This window comes from Enoplosus armatus, chromosome 2, assembly GCF_043641665.1.
Source record: "Enoplosus armatus isolate fEnoArm2 chromosome 2, fEnoArm2.hap1, whole genome shotgun sequence".
Lineage (NCBI taxonomy): Eukaryota > Metazoa > Chordata > Actinopteri > Centrarchiformes > Enoplosidae > Enoplosus > Enoplosus armatus.
In genome coordinates, this window is record NC_092181.1 from 26797198 (window position 1) to 26816197 (window position 19000).

Consider the following 19000-nt stretch of genomic DNA (forward strand, 5'->3'; position numbering starts at 1 on the left):
GAGGGAGTGAAACTTCTCCAAAGGTTTAATGAATCGTTCATTAAAATGAACCCATCAAACATACTCAGATCTTTTACAACACAGCATCAGTACAGCAGACAAATACAAATACAACAGTGCAGAAATACTCTGTTACAAGTAAAACTCTTTCCTTGGGTAAAAAGTATTAGCAGTAAAAGAATCATAGAATCATACATATTATATTATTGATGCATTAATGTGTTCATTACTTTAATGTTGCAGCTGGAGCTACTTTATATACTGCTCGGTTAATCTACAATAATGCACCAGAATGTATTTGTTAATTATATTTTGGATTAATAATCTGAATCTGCAAAGTAACCCGGAACTACACTTATCAAATAAATGTAAATAAATGTTGTGGAGTTTTTGCATGAAATGAAACTTACATGATTTTCAGAATAGTTGCCAACTAAAGCTCTTAGTATGTTTTGTAATGTTAATATTAACTAAAGCTGTTACAACAACTAATGTTGTGGAGTAAAAAGTAACTTTGCCTCTGAAATGCAGTGAAGTAGAAGTATAAAGTAGCATTAAATGGAAATACTCAAGTACCTCAAAACTATACTTGTTACATTCCACCACTATTACACAACATTCATTTTCATGTGTTTTGTGTTTTGCTTTCTGAAGTTGCAGCCAAGGGATGGCAACCATAGGGGTTGTTTTGATAAAGCAGGAAATAAGTTTCTCAAACATGAAAACAATCTTCATGCAGGAGGATCAGAGCAAAAGATGTGAAGATTGTAGATCGGGTGCAGGTATCGTTTTTGGAAGAATGTTGATTGGATTGGATTGCTGAACTGGAAAAACAGGATCCGAAACGTTTCACAAGCACTAATGTTGATGTGGAAAAACACCACAGTGACTGAGTGAGTGGGTGGGTGGACAGCACTTTTCCAAGAGGTGTTACTAACAACATTAACGACGTATTTAGACATCATCAGTTATTTACTCCTGTGTCTTTTCTGCTTTCTCTGCTGTCACGACGTCTTCTAGGAAGAAAGGCCTGTTGTAACCCGTCACCTCCCACAACTGTAACTACACAGCACACAGTGACTACAGGTGGAAGCTTCTTTGTAAACAATCAAACCTCCTGCTGGAACACCTCCTAACCCCAGATTGGCTGTGTGTCACATACTTTAAACGTTTTTTATTATCATCATCCTGTAAGGCTTTATATTGTTTATGTGAGAAAAGTGTGGCACGAATACTGTGATGTCGATCAAACACTTCATACACCCAACTGCAGTGTTCTGCTGGATTGTCGTGTCCGTAATGAGGAGTTAAGAGACTAGTATCAATCCTGAAACAAAAACATGACAGTACATTTAAAAAAAAAAGCCTTCTTGGGAAGGCGTCGTGGAAAAGAAACAGCCATTTAATCACCTACTTGAAAGAAACACTGCATCATTTGTTCCACTGTCAACCCACTGCTCCACTTTCCAGTCCAGCAGGTGGCGGTAACGCACCTATAAACGTTTTCCAACCGCCAGTAAATGAAGCGAGAAAGAATATATCCTGTGTGGACTGTACCAACAATGTATAATGTAGCGGGATACAGCCACAGTCTACAATAACATGAATTACATGATTGATATAAACACGTGTATCCATTTAAACCAACATTTTTTAACAATAATAAAAATGCATCACATGTACTCTACATATTAAAGCATATTTACATCGTTTGAAACCCCCGTGGTTCTCTGAAATGGTTCTTTCCAGTCATGGTAGCAGCGGCGGCGTGGTGAAGGAGAATCCAGCGTGGATAAACAACAACGACGCTTTCTGGATTTAAACCGTTATTTTGTGTTAACAGCTACTTGGAGTTTGAGGTTTGAGGATCTTTAAACCCGAACAGACGAAGAAAGCCGTCAGAGATTCCGTTACAAGATGGTAAGCTAGCATCGCTAAACTAAGCTAACCGGGTTAGCTAACAGCGGCTAACGTCACTGTTCTGCACTCAGAAGAGCCTGAACTCCCTAAAGTTACACATTTACTCTGTTATTATTTGTAAGCTGAAGATGCAAAGACAAAGTGCTGATTTAAAGGTTCTCCAGCTGAGATTTGGGGACACACACAAACCCGTACAGGAGATCTGAGGCAATTCCTAATAACACGAATGTTTTAATTTCACATCTTAGATCAGCTCAGGTTGTGTGTATAAATGACAAGCACAGTATATACTGTTGTATATATACTATATAATACTGTGTACCAATATTTAACAGCAGAATCCCCACTGATGAAGGGGAAAAACATTAAAAACACGTCTTGTAAATGGTCTAAAATGGTTGTGTATTGTGGTTTAATGGGGATATTTAAACACTTCTCTGGATTAGCATATTGATATCTTGCACTTTTTCTGGAACTTTAGGTTTAGTCTTTTGTTGTTCTTTGATATGTTCATTGTTATTCATTAATAATAATCCACCTCAAGGTCTAATTAGTATGTGTTCTGGAGCTTTTGATCATATCACATGATCTTCATCAGCACATGGAGTCTGCCCTGTTGCCATGGAAACTGTAAACTGTGTCACTGGAACTGGGCATACTCCACCTGCTGAAGAGGATCATGTGATATGATGGAAAGCTTCAGAACAGCTGATAAAGTTCCATCAGCGACTGTGTCCAAGGTCAAGAATTAACTGTCTTTAATCTGTAAAATGTCAATGAACAGTGAAAAACATCACAAGAGCTTAAGGAGACATCTTCAAACGTTTGGTTTTGTCTGACAAACAGTCCAAAACCCAAAGAGATTTAATTTTAAAATGATAGAAAACAAAGACAAGCAGCAAAACATCACATTTTAGAAGCTGGAACCGGATATTGTTGCCGTGTTTGCTTAATAAATGACCCGAATGTTTAATTGATTATCAAAATACTTGTTGATTCGTTGGTGCAACGGTTTGACAAGCTTGAAATTGTAAATTTGGTCATTATTAAATAGGAAAGGCTGAAAATTAAACTTCTTCTTCATTTTGTTGTTTAGAAGCGCTTCTTTATTTATGTCTGGTTCCTAACATTTTAAGGAAAGCAGTGATTTTGGTTACAGTAAGTCTTAAAAAACGTTTGGTGGAAAGCTGCCGAGAAGAACTGCTGAGAGGCTCCACCGCAGCAGTTTAAGAAATAACGCTGTTGTCTGAGATTTATCCTGGAGATCAAACCAAAGAAAGACCTCACTGTTGTATCATCACCACCGATCGCCACTGTTCACCGCCGCGTGTGTCTCTTCCAGCCTCATCGAAAGAAGAAATCGTTCATCGAAAAGAAGAAGGCCGTGACCTTTCACCTCGTCCACAGAAGTCAGAGGGACCCGCTGGCTGCAGATGAGAAAGCCCCACAGCACGTCCTCCTGCCCGCCTCTAAGGTACAGGTTCATAACAGGTTCATAACAGGTTCATAATAAGATTCTTTGAAGAGGTTCAAACTATTCAGCATTTCGAAATTAAAAAAAAAGGAATAAATTGTTGCTCTTTCTTGTCTGTCTTGTTAGCAGCCGCTTTTAATTTGAAATGACTCTTGATTCCTTTATTTTGGGAATGTTATGCCTGATGTGACACCATGATTTTGATATTTCTCAGGTGGAGGTAGAGAAGAGGCGCGAGGAGCAGAGGGAATTTGGCGTTTTCTTCGACGACGACTACAACTACCTGCAGCACCTGAAGGAGGCGTCCTGCCCGGTCGAGCTGGTGGCGGCCGGCCCCTCGCGCACTGACGGGCGACCTATTCACCTCCGTGATGAAGACGAGGAGAACGAGGAGGAGGGTGACATGGAGACGGCTATTCCTGTAAGTTGACTCAGAGTTAACCTCAGTCACATCTTAGAAAGATTCTGGTATTTCAGATTCTGACGCCAGGTTTCTCATTCTTGTAAACTTCAGGAGGATGTTTTTGGTCCTGATTTCTGGGAAGATTAAAGAAAGAAGAATATTTTTTTGAATGGCGCCGTCATGGGGCAATTTAAGAAGTACTTTACATTTTAACTACCTACTTTTTTAACTTCCATCTACTTTTGTCCTCTTTTTTACTCATAATCCCTGAACTGTGAAGAATCATTCGTTTCCTGGATTTCTTAGTCCAACATGTTACTTCTGCTGTATGATTCTAGGATTCTAGGATATGTTGTTATCTCTAGATGTCTCCAACGAACAGTCACACAACAGGTCAACAAACAAAACACAGGTTAACGCAGGAGTGTTGTTCTCTTTATGCGGCAACATGGACAGAAAATCTGCTCTGAAACGATTCCTGTTGTGTTTGATGAACAGGCAGCTTCCATCAACCTGCCGTCCTCAGTGTTCGCCTCAGAGTTTGAGGAGGAGGTGGGACTTCTGAACAAAGCGGCTCCCATCTCAGGTAAGCAGCTTAAAATGACCTTTTATCGATGCCTCTGCTGGTGAACGGTAGGAACTGCAACAACACTGCTGGATTTGATCTTGACTGTAAATGTAATCTTGTAGATTAAGCACCTTTTTTAAAAATGAAATTATTATAGACTGTATTTAATTTTGTTGTGTTTCATCTGATTCACTACTGTGTGATTACACAAAGTTAATTTAGTGTACCAGCAACAATTCCTCCCACACTTCTAAGGGTAATATACTGGTAGTTCTTTGGTGTATTTGTAATGATGAAAGCATGTTAAACAGTCTAGAATAGTTCTGGATTTCATGTTCCAACTGGAAACTTTTACCTCCAGCTGCTGTTTGTTGTCTCCAACATGTGAAGTTGCCTAAAGCAGCTTTAAAGTTGCCCTCGGGTTCAGGTGTCAGCGTCTTGTTGTGTCCTCCCTTCAGGACCCCGGCTGGACATGGACCCCGACATCGTGGCCGCTCTCGACGAGGACTTCGACTTTGACGACCCCGACAACATCCTGGACGATGACTTCATCGCCAAAGCAAACACTGCGGGCGGAGCAGTGGACGTAGAGTAAGGAGGGAAATATAGATATACATTCCTCGTCATGATCACTATTCGAGTTATCGGACGTCTTTTGTCACCTTCATTTTCTGCTTGACGGCTTCGTCATTTGAGGGATTCTGAAATATTCCTAATATCTGAAATCTTGATTCAGCGCCTTAAATTTACACCGTTGTTACTGCTGGTTTCTTTACGTGGTTGCTATGACAAACATTCAGACTTATTATTCCCGTTAATAGTGCAGTTTATTTATTTAAGCAACACAAACGATTTATTGTGCATCGTATTTTATTAGAATCATATTGAGCAGAAATAGAGTGGATCTTTTTGCTGATATCTCAAAATAATAACCGCGTTATCTCTTTTACGTGAGATGAAAACTAGATTTTTGCAGTGATACTTGCAGACACATAACAAATAATATGAAATATCACAAGTCACATAATGAAGAATCTTTTATTGAACCATATTTGAGCAGATTTAAAAAATTAGGGAAGGTTTTACAGTAAAAGATGTAGCTGCATGGAGTCGTGTCATTGCTAACTGATTGATAACTGTACTTAGATATCGCCACGTTTGATCAATATAATACAGCTGACAGAAAATGTAGAGAGATGTTTCGATATTTATAAATTTGCAGGTATTCTTTGACATTTAATTGTGATTTCCTGTTTGCGTGTAACCTGTGACAGAGGTGACGATGATGATGATGAGTGGGATGACACAGACGAGGAAGGCGACTTCGACTCTCAGGGCGGGTTTTCGGGCGATGAGGACGGTCGCGGTCGAGAGTTTCTGTTCATGGACGAGGAGACGAAGAGTCGATTCACAGAGTACTCGATGACGTCGTCGGTGATGAGGAGGAACGAGCAGCTGACTCTGCTGGACGACCGCTTCGAAAAGGTGACCTTTAACATTAAGTACATTTACTCAAGTACTGTGCTTAAGTGGAGTACAAGTACCTCAAATTTGTTCTTGAGTATTTCCATTTTATGCAGCTTTATACTTCTTTATACTTGTACTCCACCACATCTCAGAGGCAAATATTGTACTTTTACTGCACTACATTCGTCTGACAGCGTCAGAAGTTTTCATCCCCTTCCTGTCCAGTGAAAACCACGTATCTCCAGATGTTTGTGATGAACTGAAGGATGAAGAGTTCCTTCTTGTGTTGAGAATATCCTCCTCCTCCTCCTTCAGCTAAATAAATAAATCCTCCTCAGATCAGCTGGAAAATGCATCGTCACAAAGCTGAAAACAGGAAACAGGCATTGCTGTAGTATACAGTATATAAAGTACTTCAAATGAGCTCAACCTGAAACATCTACTGCAGTAAAATGCAACACTGACAAGGAACATTTTACTGTGATACTGATAATACTTACATACTTTTACTTCAGTAAAGGATCTGAATACTTCGGACCGCCGTTCTATTGACTCATTTGAAAGCGGATACATGAAACACGGGATGTGAATATACTGTGAATACTACCACCACTGATAAAAGTACATTTCAAAGAGTTGTTTCTAGCATCGGCTAATGTTCGGTTGCGACCTTGTTGACTTGATGATGATTTCAGTTCAGGGAGAACAACCAATAAAAGTAAGAAGCTGAAATGACGTCAGCAATTCAAACCTATTTGCCGGCCCTCTGTGGAAACACTGAATCTTACATCTTCAGATTACAAATAATGTGTATTTAATCGTGAATCTGTCACGTTTTCTGAATGAAATGTGATAAAATGATCCACAGACAACCAATCTGAAGTCTTGTTGAGGACAAATCCTGTTTAAACTTAAGACCAGGCATGTCAACATCTGCTGACTGTCTGATGTGGATCGCTCACTGTTAATGGTCTTTATTTCATCACACTCTGGTATCACACCTCCACCCATTCATAGTGTCTGTGCAAACCCTCCGTATTGAGTTAAAGTTTCAGACAAACTGCATCTGTTGTTGTTGTTGTTTCAGTTTTACGAACAGTTTGATGACGATGAGATCGGCGCCCTGGACAACGCTGAGCTGGAGGGCTTCATCGAACCGGACAGCGCTCGCCTGGAGGAAGTTATCAAAGACTACTTCATACAGAAAGAGAAGGAGTGAGTGAAGCAGATCAAATAAAAATTAATTTGTCCAAAATTGTTCCTTTAAACGACCCAGCTGATTCATTTGACGTCCTGTTTGTGGTTTAGATACCTGAGGCCTGATGACTTGGGTCCCAAAGAGCTTCCTGTCCTGAAGGAGGAGGAGGAAGATGAGGAGGAGGAGGAAGAAGAGATGGAAACCGTGGTCATCGGGGCTCCAGAAGAGAAGTGGGACTGTGAAACCATCATCAGTGAGTTTAATTTCTCTGTGCTGTGAAGTTGTGTATTTATTATCTGCGACTGCGACAGGAGGCGGTCTGAGGATCAGCAGCTAGATGCCTCCAGTGTTTGTGCTAAGCTAGGCTAAACATCCTGGAGCCACTGCACAGAGATGACCCTGAACTCAAACTTCAAAACTCATCTCGTCAAATCAACTCGGGAAGAAAGCAAAGAAGCAAAAGTCCTAAAATGTTGGACCTGAAATCAAACGGGACCTTAAAGAAGAGACAGAAGTCCGTCAGCGGCTGATGTGACGGAGAGCAGCTGAGCTGATTTAAATAATGCCGCTGCAGATCTCTTCTTCTTAAATGACTTTTCTTCAAAGATAATAGTTCATATAAAGTTTATGAGGTGTAACGTCACACAGAAGTCGGCTGTTGGCTGAGAAAGTGTTTCATTGGGAGCCAAAGGTTCAAATCTTGTCTGTTTTATATCGTTGCACTAAAGCTTATTTAGTCAATGGTTGATAGGAAATATGACCACAACCAGTTGGGCCCTCCGGTGTCATTTTCCATGTCAGAAACTCATAAAGTCATAAAGCACCAATTGAAAATCTTAAAATGTCCGAAGTGATGTTGTATAAACTCCGGGCCTCAGAGGCCGTTGAGTAGGGTAACATATTCTGTTTGTGTCTGGATTTCTTCTTTAAACTTATTAAGACTTAAAGTATTAATTTATCTGTATTCTGTAGATATTCTGTTTTATATGTATGTTATATTCTGTGTGTCTTATTTTGACTGCATGTTGTTTCTTGTCTTCTCCAGGCACATATTCCAACATCTACAACAGACCCAAAGTCATCAAGGACCCACCAAAGGTATGAAAAGACCCTCGTTTGTATTGTTTCTACCTGCTGTTAGATATGTTACACTCACTAAAAACACAAGAAGGGACGAAGGGGTTAACGAGCCCACACCTGGAGTCACCGCTGTCAACCGCTGCTAGTTCCACTTCCTGTAAGGTGTGTGAATCTACTGAGGACGGAGTCGCAGCTGCAGCTGAAACTGTGAAAGCAAACAAACAAGTGCACGAATCAGCAGTGAAGACTGTAACACAAAGTCTCATTCACCACACCACAGAAACCTGCTTGATAGCTCATGAATTTGATTATTTCAGACGGCACGTGTTCCTTCACGTGTCGGTTTCTTTGCGTACGGTTTTGTACATTTTTGGAATATTGTGGAATTTCAGCAAGTGCTTTCCAGTCTTTGGGACAGCCGGGGTTTACAGCCATATATCATGACGGTGTTTACTGCGTGGCTGGTTGTTTTCAGCACAGAGCAGAAGTCAGGCTGCTTTTAGAAAACAAAACCAGGAAGGTGAAAGATTTAAAGGTCGTAGATGAGCTGAGACTTCTGGAAGACTTTTTTTTTTTGTTCCCTTCTGTCCTCAGCCGAAGCCGATCTGTGTGTCCAGTAAGACGGGTATCCCTCTGGACGTCCTTCCTGCCAGAGGTCTGACCGCCAAGCAGGCCGAGTGCATGACGAGGATCAACGACTCGGACCTGCCTCGGGTCTCCACGCAGCCCCGCGACAAGCAGGAGAGCAAAGACGAGAGGAAAGCGAGGAAACAGGCCATCAAGGAAGAACGCAAGGTGAGAGAGAAAGAAGGGGAACGTCAAAATGATCCTCCTGTTCGTCTTCTCACAGCAGGGGTCACCGTCAACAAGCTAACTTCTAGTCTTGGATCAACGTTACACAACGATGTGTTGTGTCTTCGGCTTAAGGAAGTATTTCTCTGTAACATTAGATATTCATGACTAAATAAGCAGTCCCAGTCCTCAGTGTTATTGATTGTATCACACCGAGATTGAAACTCACTTATCTGCTTCATCGGGACTGTGCAGGTGTGCTCTGATAACAGACGCAGACAATCCTACAGCTGTCATAACGCCTTGATTCAAATCTTACTAAATCCCGATTGATGCTAATCAGCTTTTTCTAACTGAACCAAAGCAAACAAAACACAAGTACAGGCACGCCTCATGTAATATAATCACAGCCTGATGTTTCTGTCTCTCTGAGGAAATGACTGAGCCTTTTTAAACATGAAGCTATAGATTTACGTCCTCAAAAGGAACCAATGGGCTGTGAGCTGAGAGCCCCAGACAGGAAGTCAGAAAGCGTTGAGAGACGGACCGACAGGCTGTTGGTTTGAGATTTTTTCCACAATAAGAAAACATAACATAGCTCAGTAAGATGACAACCTGGATTCAAATATTCACCCAAAGAAGGGTCAGTCTCAGTACTGCAGTTCATCTCACCTTCATCACCTTTCCATGACGAGACAGGGCGTTGGAATGATAGAACGACGCCGACCACGGAGGAAAACATGTCAACGAATGATTTAAGACGTGAAAATATTTGTGCAGTACAATGTGTGAAATTCTGCTTGTGTGTTTTGAATAGGAGAGGAGAGGAGAGAAGAAAGCCAATAAGATGGCGTTCAAGGAAGAAAAAGTCCGACAGGAGAAGCAGATGTTGAACCTGAGATCGAACGTTCAAGGCATGAAGCTTTAGGAGCCGGCTGCCGGCACTCTGCCCGCACAGACTTTTTACCCGTCGATGGCTCTGACAGGACGGCAAACAACCCCAAGCAAGAGGACTGACGGGGGGCTGAGAGGCTCTGGATTTCATCATCAGAAAGTTCATTTAACTCAACTTTAAATATTTAAGCAGCAAAAACAAACGTTCTCTGCAGAGAGAAGCAGCTCAGGTCATCATGTTCTAACAGTTTGAAATCCAGGAGGCTGGGCATCGAACCACAAGGTTTCTGAGTACTGAAAACGTTTGTACCAAAAGGTTTGAATGTCTGATCAGATCCTGATTTGAAATCTAAAGTTTTGGCTTTTTAGACGGTTTATTTTCTTGTGGAGCTGCTTGTGTTAAACTCGTGAGAGTTAGATGAGAAGATCGATACCACTGTCATGAATGTATGCTAGCAGCCGGCTAACTTAGCTTAGCACAAAGCCACAGCTAGCGTGGCTCTGTTTTTAGAGGTAAAAAAACGCCATGTTACGGGGATTATGTGCCGGACTATTTCCTGCCTCTGAAAGAAACATGAAACATGGCGACACGTATCTCCAGTCGCATCAGTCTTCTCATCTCACCAGAAAGCAAATGAGCATATTTCCTAAAATTACAAACATTTAAACATTTGAGAACTTTGACTTATTTTGTTAAATGGAAAAAAAATATATATATATTCCTCATAAAAGGTATCAAAGAATATTGTTTTGATATTTGTGCCAAAACTCAGCTGTCATCAGGATGTGTATAACCAGCCCTGCAAACAACAAAAGCAAATATAAAAGGTTCAAGTTTCTTTATTAAAAACATTTCAAATCAATTTCTTTGGGATTTCTTGATCTCCTCGTGCTGAACTCCCCACAGGTGAGCTGATAATCGTCGATCACACTGGTATCTATGAGCATGACAGCTGTCATTCCTTCCTCTCACGCACACGATCATCAGCTGAAGCTGTTTGATTCACATCTCATATTGGTAATGGGAGAAGAAGAAGTGTTCAATATGTCAAAACATGTATTTGGCTTTGCTTTTTAACCTTAACACAACTTGTATTATCATGAAGAGTATTTATTGAACAATAACTGTATAAAAAAGGTACTTATACAACAAGTTACTACAACTTTAAACAGATGACCAACCCTGAGGTAACGTACACCACAAACCTGATCCTCCCAACGCAAACAAAAGGAAAACACTCCCACAAGTCGTCTACAGAGCCAGTTCTGCAGGTGACAGGTCGCCCAGCAACAGCAGCTGGAAACACCGAGCGATGACTGCAGCTGTGTGGCACCGCAACTCACAACATTTAACAGGAAACCCTTAAAGATAGTCACAACAGCTTCAAAGGATCAGTTCACCCAAACACCAGAATTTACCTCTAGTGGCGCTCCGTCATGTAGGTCGTTGTATTTGTGCAGGTTCTGAGATATCGGCCTCTGCAGGGCCTTTGTGGAGCTCCAAAATGACATTTAAAAGATTCAAGTGCAACATCGCTTTGAATAAATACGTTTCCCTGTTTGATCTGGACAATCTGGACAAACCCGACCTCGCCATGAATAGTTTTCATTGGAACTACTTTCTGCCGAAGAAATAGTCCCTGTGAAAACTGGTGACAGTGGATTATTTGTGGAACATTATTTCTAGTATTTCAATTCTCCCTCGTTGTATTTGGGATGGAGGCAGAAATCTCATCTCCAAACCTGGACAAATAAGACCAAAAACTATCTACATGATTAGACACCACTTGATGCAAGTGGGTTAAAATAATTAAAAATAAAAGCATAAATACTGGCAAAGACCACCAACAGTGCTCGAACAACATGGAATTTGTTCTTGTTCCCTTGAGATAAAAAGCTTCCAGTTGTGTTTTGAAGTAGCCGATCTTAGACAATAATCTGCACCCGCTGCATCTGATAAAATGCCACGGGAGCTGAGACTGGCTGAGGGTCCAGGATCCAGCTGGCCACATCTGTAACCAGACAGAAAACAGCTGGCAGGTGACTGGAAGGTCACCGGCTTGAATCCCTGGTACAACAGAGTCAAACAGCAGCGTTAACTACTGTGTCTTCTTTAAAAACACGATACAAAAAGGTAAAAATGGGACTTCATATTGGCGACAAGTCATACTTCAACATTGATCAGTGCATTTTTAGCAGTCCAGTCAGAAAGAAGAAGGTGTGATGGTGTTCCAGCTCCACCCCCAGCGTCTCTCAGGGGTCTCTTGAGCAAGGCACCAGTTTAGGCCTTATAGTGCACAGTTGGCCCTGAGGTACGAACATGTGAGGCTGGTCCTGGATCACCTGAGATTAACTGAAATCCCAAATCAAGTCCTCCCCACAGCTGTTTCACCTCTTGCTGTAACCCGTGGCCATGTCTCCATCACCCATGTCCACCTGCAGGGTGTGTGGGCAGTCGTAGGCTGACACCTCCACCTCCTCCTCCTCCTCCTCCTCCACCTCCAAATAAATCGAAATACACTCTGTTTTCACAGAGTCGTCTGCAGAGTCGTCATCTCTCCTCCGTTCCTCTATCAACCGCTCAGCTTCCAGCTCCTGGTTGCCATGGAGTCGTCTCTCCACGTCTCCACGGCTGCAGTCCTCGAGGTTCTCCTCCTCGGAGCTTACTGAAGGTTTCTTGCAGGGCTTGTTGTCGATCACAACTGTGCTGATGTCTGTTTTGCGCACACTGTAATACCTCGAGTCCTGTTCCCTGTAGAGAGGCTTTACCTCAGGCTTGAGCGGACTGGGTGTCTTCAACGTCCAGGCCCTGGTCTTATAGATGATGATCGTTGCCACCGTGATTAGGAAGACGATGACGGACAGCAGGAGAACAAGCGTCATCATATGGACCTCTGCAATCCAAAAAAAAAAAGTATTTAGTTTAATGAGGCGATCGTATGTGCGTTGGATAAGTTTTTGCTGTAACCATGATCATCATTGGATCATGGTTATGAATAAGTGAGTTATTAACGCCCGTTATTTAGCTTTCTGAACGGCAAACTACTTCCTGTTGACAGTGCTCGTATGTAACCAAGTACATTTACTCAAGTACTGTAGTATTTCCATTTTATGCAGCTTTATACTTTTACTGCACCACATCTCAGAGGGAAATATTGTACTTTTTAAACCACATTTGTTACTTTTCAGATCAAGCAATCACACAGAAACATCAAACACAGATGGACAGACACACCATACTGTAAGCCTTTGAAGAGACCGTTCCCAGTTCGGACTCACCAGTGGAGCTACTGGGACAGATGCTGTCCATCTTATTGAACAGCACGTATTCAACTTTATTCACAGAAAACAGCGATCCTCCCAGCGAGGCGCACTTCTCCACACCGCCAGAAAATGAGAGCTTGCAGTTCTCCTGTTTCACTGTGCAATCCTCCTTAAAAACTGCCTGAAAGTCACAGAACACACAGCTTTAACATCAACATCGAATGTATGCAGGATCTGATGACGGACAGACACCGGCTGAAAAAGACATCAAACACAACCTTGGGACAACATCTGAGCCCTACTACCTGTTCAAATGAGCTTCCACATTTAAATCTCAGCGCCTTTGGACACAAATTCTGACTTTGGCTCAACTTTTGAGCTTTTGACCGACCTTCCTGAGTTGTAAAACCTCTTTTTCATACTATTATACACCACCGTGCAGTCATACTCAAACCGCCCTCGCCCACTCTGACAAAGCCCCTGATGTTTTTGTTTTGTTTTTTGCTGTTTTCGGTCCGAACGTCCAGTAAGAATGCAGATGTGGACATCCTCCAAATGCAGTGCGTCCTGTAGTAAAGTCTTTGAACTTTATTTGTACTTACACCCCCTGAAGTGACATTGTATTCAATGAAGGCTTCATCCCACACGATAGCCCGCTTCAGTTCACTGTAGTCGTGGAGGGGATTTCTGAAACTCACTGTGGCCCCCGAATCCGCCACATTCAGATCCACAGAAGGGAAGTTTAATGAACCTGTGAAGAGAAAAGAAAGTCATTTCAACTCATAGCTCAATCACCACACTCTAGAAAACAGGAAATAAACTCATTTTCACATTTTGCACATGACTTACATTTTATATCAACCGTCTTTAACGCGTTGAAGCTGAATGTTTTAGATTCTACTGGTTCAGACTGGTCCCCTCCCTGTATGGCCGTTACAGTGGCATAAAGGAAGTCCAGGTAGCGCACTCCAGGTGCCCAGACGAGGTGGCTCAGATCGTACTGATGGTCCGAGGTTTCCTTCAGATCATAATCCCTTAAACATGAGCAACAATACAGCAGATTAATCCTTCATTTCACTGAATCCCATCAGAAGCCAAAAGACAGGATTCAGTCTTACCAGCTTTACACGATGCCACAAAATAACCTGCTAATTTTACTTTTTAATCGACTTTAACAAGCAGTTAAAGCTAAGCTAAGAGTAGCTGAGTCTTACCCGGCAGACCCTCTCATCTGTACCCTGAAGCTGGTTTGTGGTTGCCGTTTGCTGTATTCCCAGCTGACTGTGACTCGGACATTTTGGCAGCTCACAGTCACGTTTGATGGAGGCAGAACTGCAAGAAAAGAGAACAGACGCATAAATAGACATGTAACTGTGCACCTTATTCATCACAAACTGTATGGACGTCTGGTCCAGTATTTCGGGGCGTTTTTGTACCTTTGATACTGTAAAGAGATGACAGGAAATGAAGGAGAGAGAGAGTAACACAGACTTCCACACACAGGAAATGTAATATATATATATATATATATATATATATATATATATATATATGTACTGACCACGATCAGGTTTCCTTCAATTTCAGACACCCCATGAACTTTGCTCTTCTGCCAAAATGTCAACTTTGCAAATATACTTGTATTTGTATGTGTGTATTTTATCATATGTCAAGCACTTTGTAACTGTGTATTTTATTTTATTCTTTATTTTTTTTAAAGTGCTACATAAATTAATAAATTAATTACTACGTTAGCGGGTGCCTGCTAACAGTATTTGTGCTAAGCTAAGCTAAATAGCAATTTCTATTCTACTCCCGGTCGATCAGCAGACAGTTTTGCAGCGTTCACTCGTGGTTTAACGGAGTCATGCAAGACAAAAATAAAAGGCGTTTCATTTTACCAAGAAGAGGGCGTTGAAAAAGAAGCATTTCTGTGCATTTGACGCGCCACCAGCACACAGTTACATCACCTACACTGCTGCTCGTCAACTATGAAACCCATGTTGATCATATTAGGGGTGTGTGATGCTGCGGTACATACTTTCTACCAAACTATTCTAGTAACGCGCCTTTATTGTTTCACCCTTTGTCCTCCATCACGACAGGTAGCTGGCAGCAGGAAGCAGGTATATATAGTAGCTGTCTGGTTGCTCAGCATTCCACCAGCGTCAGCGCTTCATTGCTCTTCAGCTGCCTGTTTCTAATCTTCTGAGGAGGCAGACGTCGTGTTTGTGAGAGGTGTGTTACAGAAAAGTAGAACTCTGTCATCTCAGGCATGTTTGGGCAGAGAAGAAGGGTTTATTAAAAGCTTAAAAAACAAACTGAATAACCAAAAACAGATATTTTATTTACACATAACAGCGAGGGGAAAATCAATGAGTGAACTTAGCTTTGGGTCTAGCCTCTTAAGTCTTTCTATAGTCTTTCAGTAAACCTTTACAGTCTCATGTGGTTTAAGAGTCTGCAGGTTCAGACTCCCAGCAAACATCTCAGCAGCCTTAAAAATCTGTATTTAGTTGATAATATTGCGATATCCTGGTTTGGCCTGAGCTGTACGTTCCTAACAGGCATTTCATTAAAAGGTGAGTCTTCCATTTTCCCTGAAATGCACCATGCGAGCGGTATTCGTCATCTGTCTAATGTTCTTATCTGAAATGAACGCGTCACTGATCAGACTGATTCTTCAGCAGCTAAATCAAGAAAAAAGAGGGAGGGAGGCCCTTTCTTTTTTTACAACAAAGTCTGCAAACACACAGACCTCAACCCTTGATTTACGGCGTCGCAGTTGAAAGTTGAAGAAACTCCTGGATGATTAAATGATTTTGGGTTAGCTGTGTTCCTGAGAAATATAACAGTGAAAGCACTCGACTGGGGGGGGGGGGGGGGGGAGACGTGAGGCGTCATTCACCTCTGGAGGAGAGCTGGAACAGAAACTGCTACCACATGGAGACCTTTTCAGTCCGAGCACACAGAAACCACATTACGCTCACAGAGAGACGCAGGACATCCAGTTACACTCCACATCGTGTAGACATGACGAACTGAAGAGGAAATAAGAGTCGCCTGTTCTCTACATCCCATAATGCAAGAGCACCAGCCCTCAAGATACAGAAGTGTTGTCTGGCTATTTATTAAGCTGATTATAAAAGCTACGACTGATAGATGAAGCTGGACCTTGAACACATTTTTATAGCGTCACATTGTCACTCAAAAAACACACTATCTTCTACTTCTTCTTCACCTGCAGTGGCCTTCTTATGTTCAGAGTCCAAATGATAATTTATTATTTCCATTACTGACTAATCTAACAATTGTTATCGGACGAAATGTGATCATGTGTAACATCAATAAACTGTCAACAACTATGACTGATGTCTGTCACAAGTGTTTTGTTTCCAACAAGGAAGGAAAGACAAACAGAGTTTTCATACTTATTAAATTACTTCTTATATTAGTTATTCAAACTGTGATTAAATCATTTTCTCCATAAAAGGGGTGTTTTCAGTCCCAATTGTCATAAACATTTAGAGAGTTTCAGGCTGTTTGGACAACAATATCCCGCCACACACGTCTCTCAAACGTCTTTTAAGGGGTATGTGGGTGCAGATCCAGTTGCAGGTTAAACATTTCTAAACTTTTTCCAGGGTAAGTTGTTAAAATAGAGGATTAAACAAACAAAAAAAACAACTAAATGTTTTAGCCCTAATCAGATGCATGACCTCAACACAGACCTAAAAATACAACATTTAGACTATTTCTAACTAATGACGTAAAGACATTTCTTATTCTAGTTGAATTTTACTTCAGTTATTTATCATCGTTTAACAGAAAACATAAACGATTACTCATCACAAGTTACCAGAGATGTGAGCGTCTTATTTTGACTTTAAACAATGTACTTATTTTATTTGGCAGTATTCTAGATCCCGGACACAGAACACATCTAATAGTGTCATTAGAAGATAATAATGTGGTGCACAGAGCGACATGTCCTGTATCTCACCAACCACAGCAGAAGCTCCAGTGACCATCAGAAGCAGGACAGTGAACGCACCGTCCGGCGGCATGTTTCAGGTCTTCAAACTGTCCCCCCAACAGCGGCAGAGATCCGGCTTCTGCTCAACACCCAGGAGCCACAACACAGTGAGCAAAACCCCCACGATCAGTGGAAACACGAGGAGTTTCCACTGGAGTTCCTGATTTTCTTGATTTGCTATGACTCACAGAATCACTCCTCACGTGTCTGTGTGTGAAGCAAGAACTCAATCAAACTCACCTTCTTTATCACACCTTGATGACGTCAACGGATATAGTAAAAAACCCTCCGATTGTATTTTCAAAGTAAAGGTACAGAGGATAGCACTGGCCACCACATCCTCAGCATAGTCATCCTCAGCAGATGTTGAAGGACCTCAGCCGCCGGCTCTGGTCCTTCCTGTAGAGGGCATTAGTGTTCTTCACCCAGTCCAGTTTATTGTCAATGTGGACACCCAGGTACCTGTAATAATACATTAAAGAAATCTATCCATTTACATTTACATTATCTATACACGAAACTAATACACAACTCCCCTACAACTATATAATCAGAAAAAAACAAAACAATAACCCCCGAACATGCTTCGAAATAACAGAGAATAATAAAACAATCATAGTGCTGAAATAGTTTTAATATATATATCTTTATTTTACATATTTCAGCACTAGAAAATACTAGATAGATATAATCGATAGATATCAACACATTAGCACTCCATAGTTAAATAAATGGATCTATCAGGGTGTGGTCTTTTTTGGTACTGTACGAAAACCCCCCCAATTATTCTCAATTATTCAATCATTTCATGACTCACAAGTGAACAGAAGCTTTTATTGTGAAGGCAAGAATCCTTTGATTTCCGGTTTTCTTGTCTTCTTTTGCACAGGTGAATCAGCTGCTAATGAAAGCCGGTCTTTGTCTCCACCTACAGTTCACACCCTGACACGGCACTCCCACCCTTTTGAAATCTGTTTCATTCAACTTCAGCTGATCTTTATCTTCTGTTTTATTTTACACTTAATAAATCCTGTTTATATGTGTCTTTTTATATTGTCGGGTGTTTATTTTCTTTTTGTGTCTTACGTAAAGGCCTTTGAATTGCCTTGTTGTTGAAAGGTGCCATACAAATACACTATCGAATATAACCATGTCATACAATATTACAGAGGACACACAGACAAAGGTTAACCTGGTTCAAAGCCTCTGATTGATCTCTGATTTGTTCACCAATTCAAATATGAACTAAGATCCTTTTCCAGAACATGCAGGAGGAGGACAAATGACAAATTGCTCTTTGAGGAAGCAACAAAGCCTGAAAATAATTTCAGTGTAAATTGAAAAATGTCCCCTGATGAAGGCACTTGTTATATATTACAGTCATTCCATCTTATTTTATAGAACAATCTCACGTCATTTGATGTTTCTGTTGTCCAGTTGTTGTCATTTTAGCCCGAGCTGCTGTGATAAAGCATGTTTATCGCACCGTGCCAACAACATCCAACTTCAGCAGAGTGAAAAGCAAAGCCTCTTATGGGATTACAGCTGCAGTCTTTTACTGAGTCAGATTCAGAGAAGAGAGGAGCGACGACCTCTCACACACACAATATTCCCCCTGGAACATCACCAAGCAGCCCTGGGACATATTCCAAATTATTAAGACGTACTCTGCAGGGCATTTCACTTCATCTGTTGCGAGCATGTAAATGTATATAAATCTCTCCATATGTACTTCAACTCATTTTCTACTGGTGGAGGAAATACTCAGATTCTTTCTTTGCTCAAGTAAAAGTACTAATATCACAATAGTTTTAACTACTTTAAATACAGTTAGCTAGTTTTAACTGCTTTATATACAGTTAGCTTGTTTTAACTGCTTTAAATACAGTTAGCTAGTTTAAAGT

General features: G+C 41.2%; 2 protein-coding genes across 2 annotated transcripts; one reads left to right on the forward strand and one right to left on the reverse strand.

Annotated features, from left to right (window-relative positions):
* The first annotated feature begins 1823 nt into the window (after positions 1-1823).
* On the forward strand, positions 1824-10659 carry ltv1 (LTV1 ribosome biogenesis factor). Its single transcript, XM_070919887.1, has 11 exons — positions 1824-1920; positions 3263-3394; positions 3609-3815; positions 4296-4383; positions 4824-4956; positions 5640-5850; positions 6920-7047; positions 7141-7283; positions 8076-8128; positions 8705-8905; positions 9720-10659. Exons 1-11 carry the CDS (start codon positions 1918-1920, stop codon positions 9828-9830), a joined length of 1410 nt encoding a protein of 469 aa, XP_070775988.1. The 5' UTR covers positions 1824-1917; the 3' UTR covers positions 9831-10659.
* On the reverse strand, positions 10621-17279 carry ifngr1 (interferon gamma receptor 1). Its single transcript, XM_070919901.1, has 6 exons — positions 17064-17279; positions 14275-14392; positions 13910-14094; positions 13663-13811; positions 13076-13241; positions 10621-12690 (listed from the first exon to the last, which is right to left on the reverse strand). The coding sequence occupies exons 1-6, from the start codon at positions 17125-17127 to the stop codon at positions 12185-12187; spliced, it is 1188 nt and encodes a 395-aa protein (XP_070776002.1). The 5' UTR covers positions 17128-17279; the 3' UTR covers positions 10621-12184.
* Between the last annotated feature and the right edge of the window lie 1721 nt (positions 17280-19000).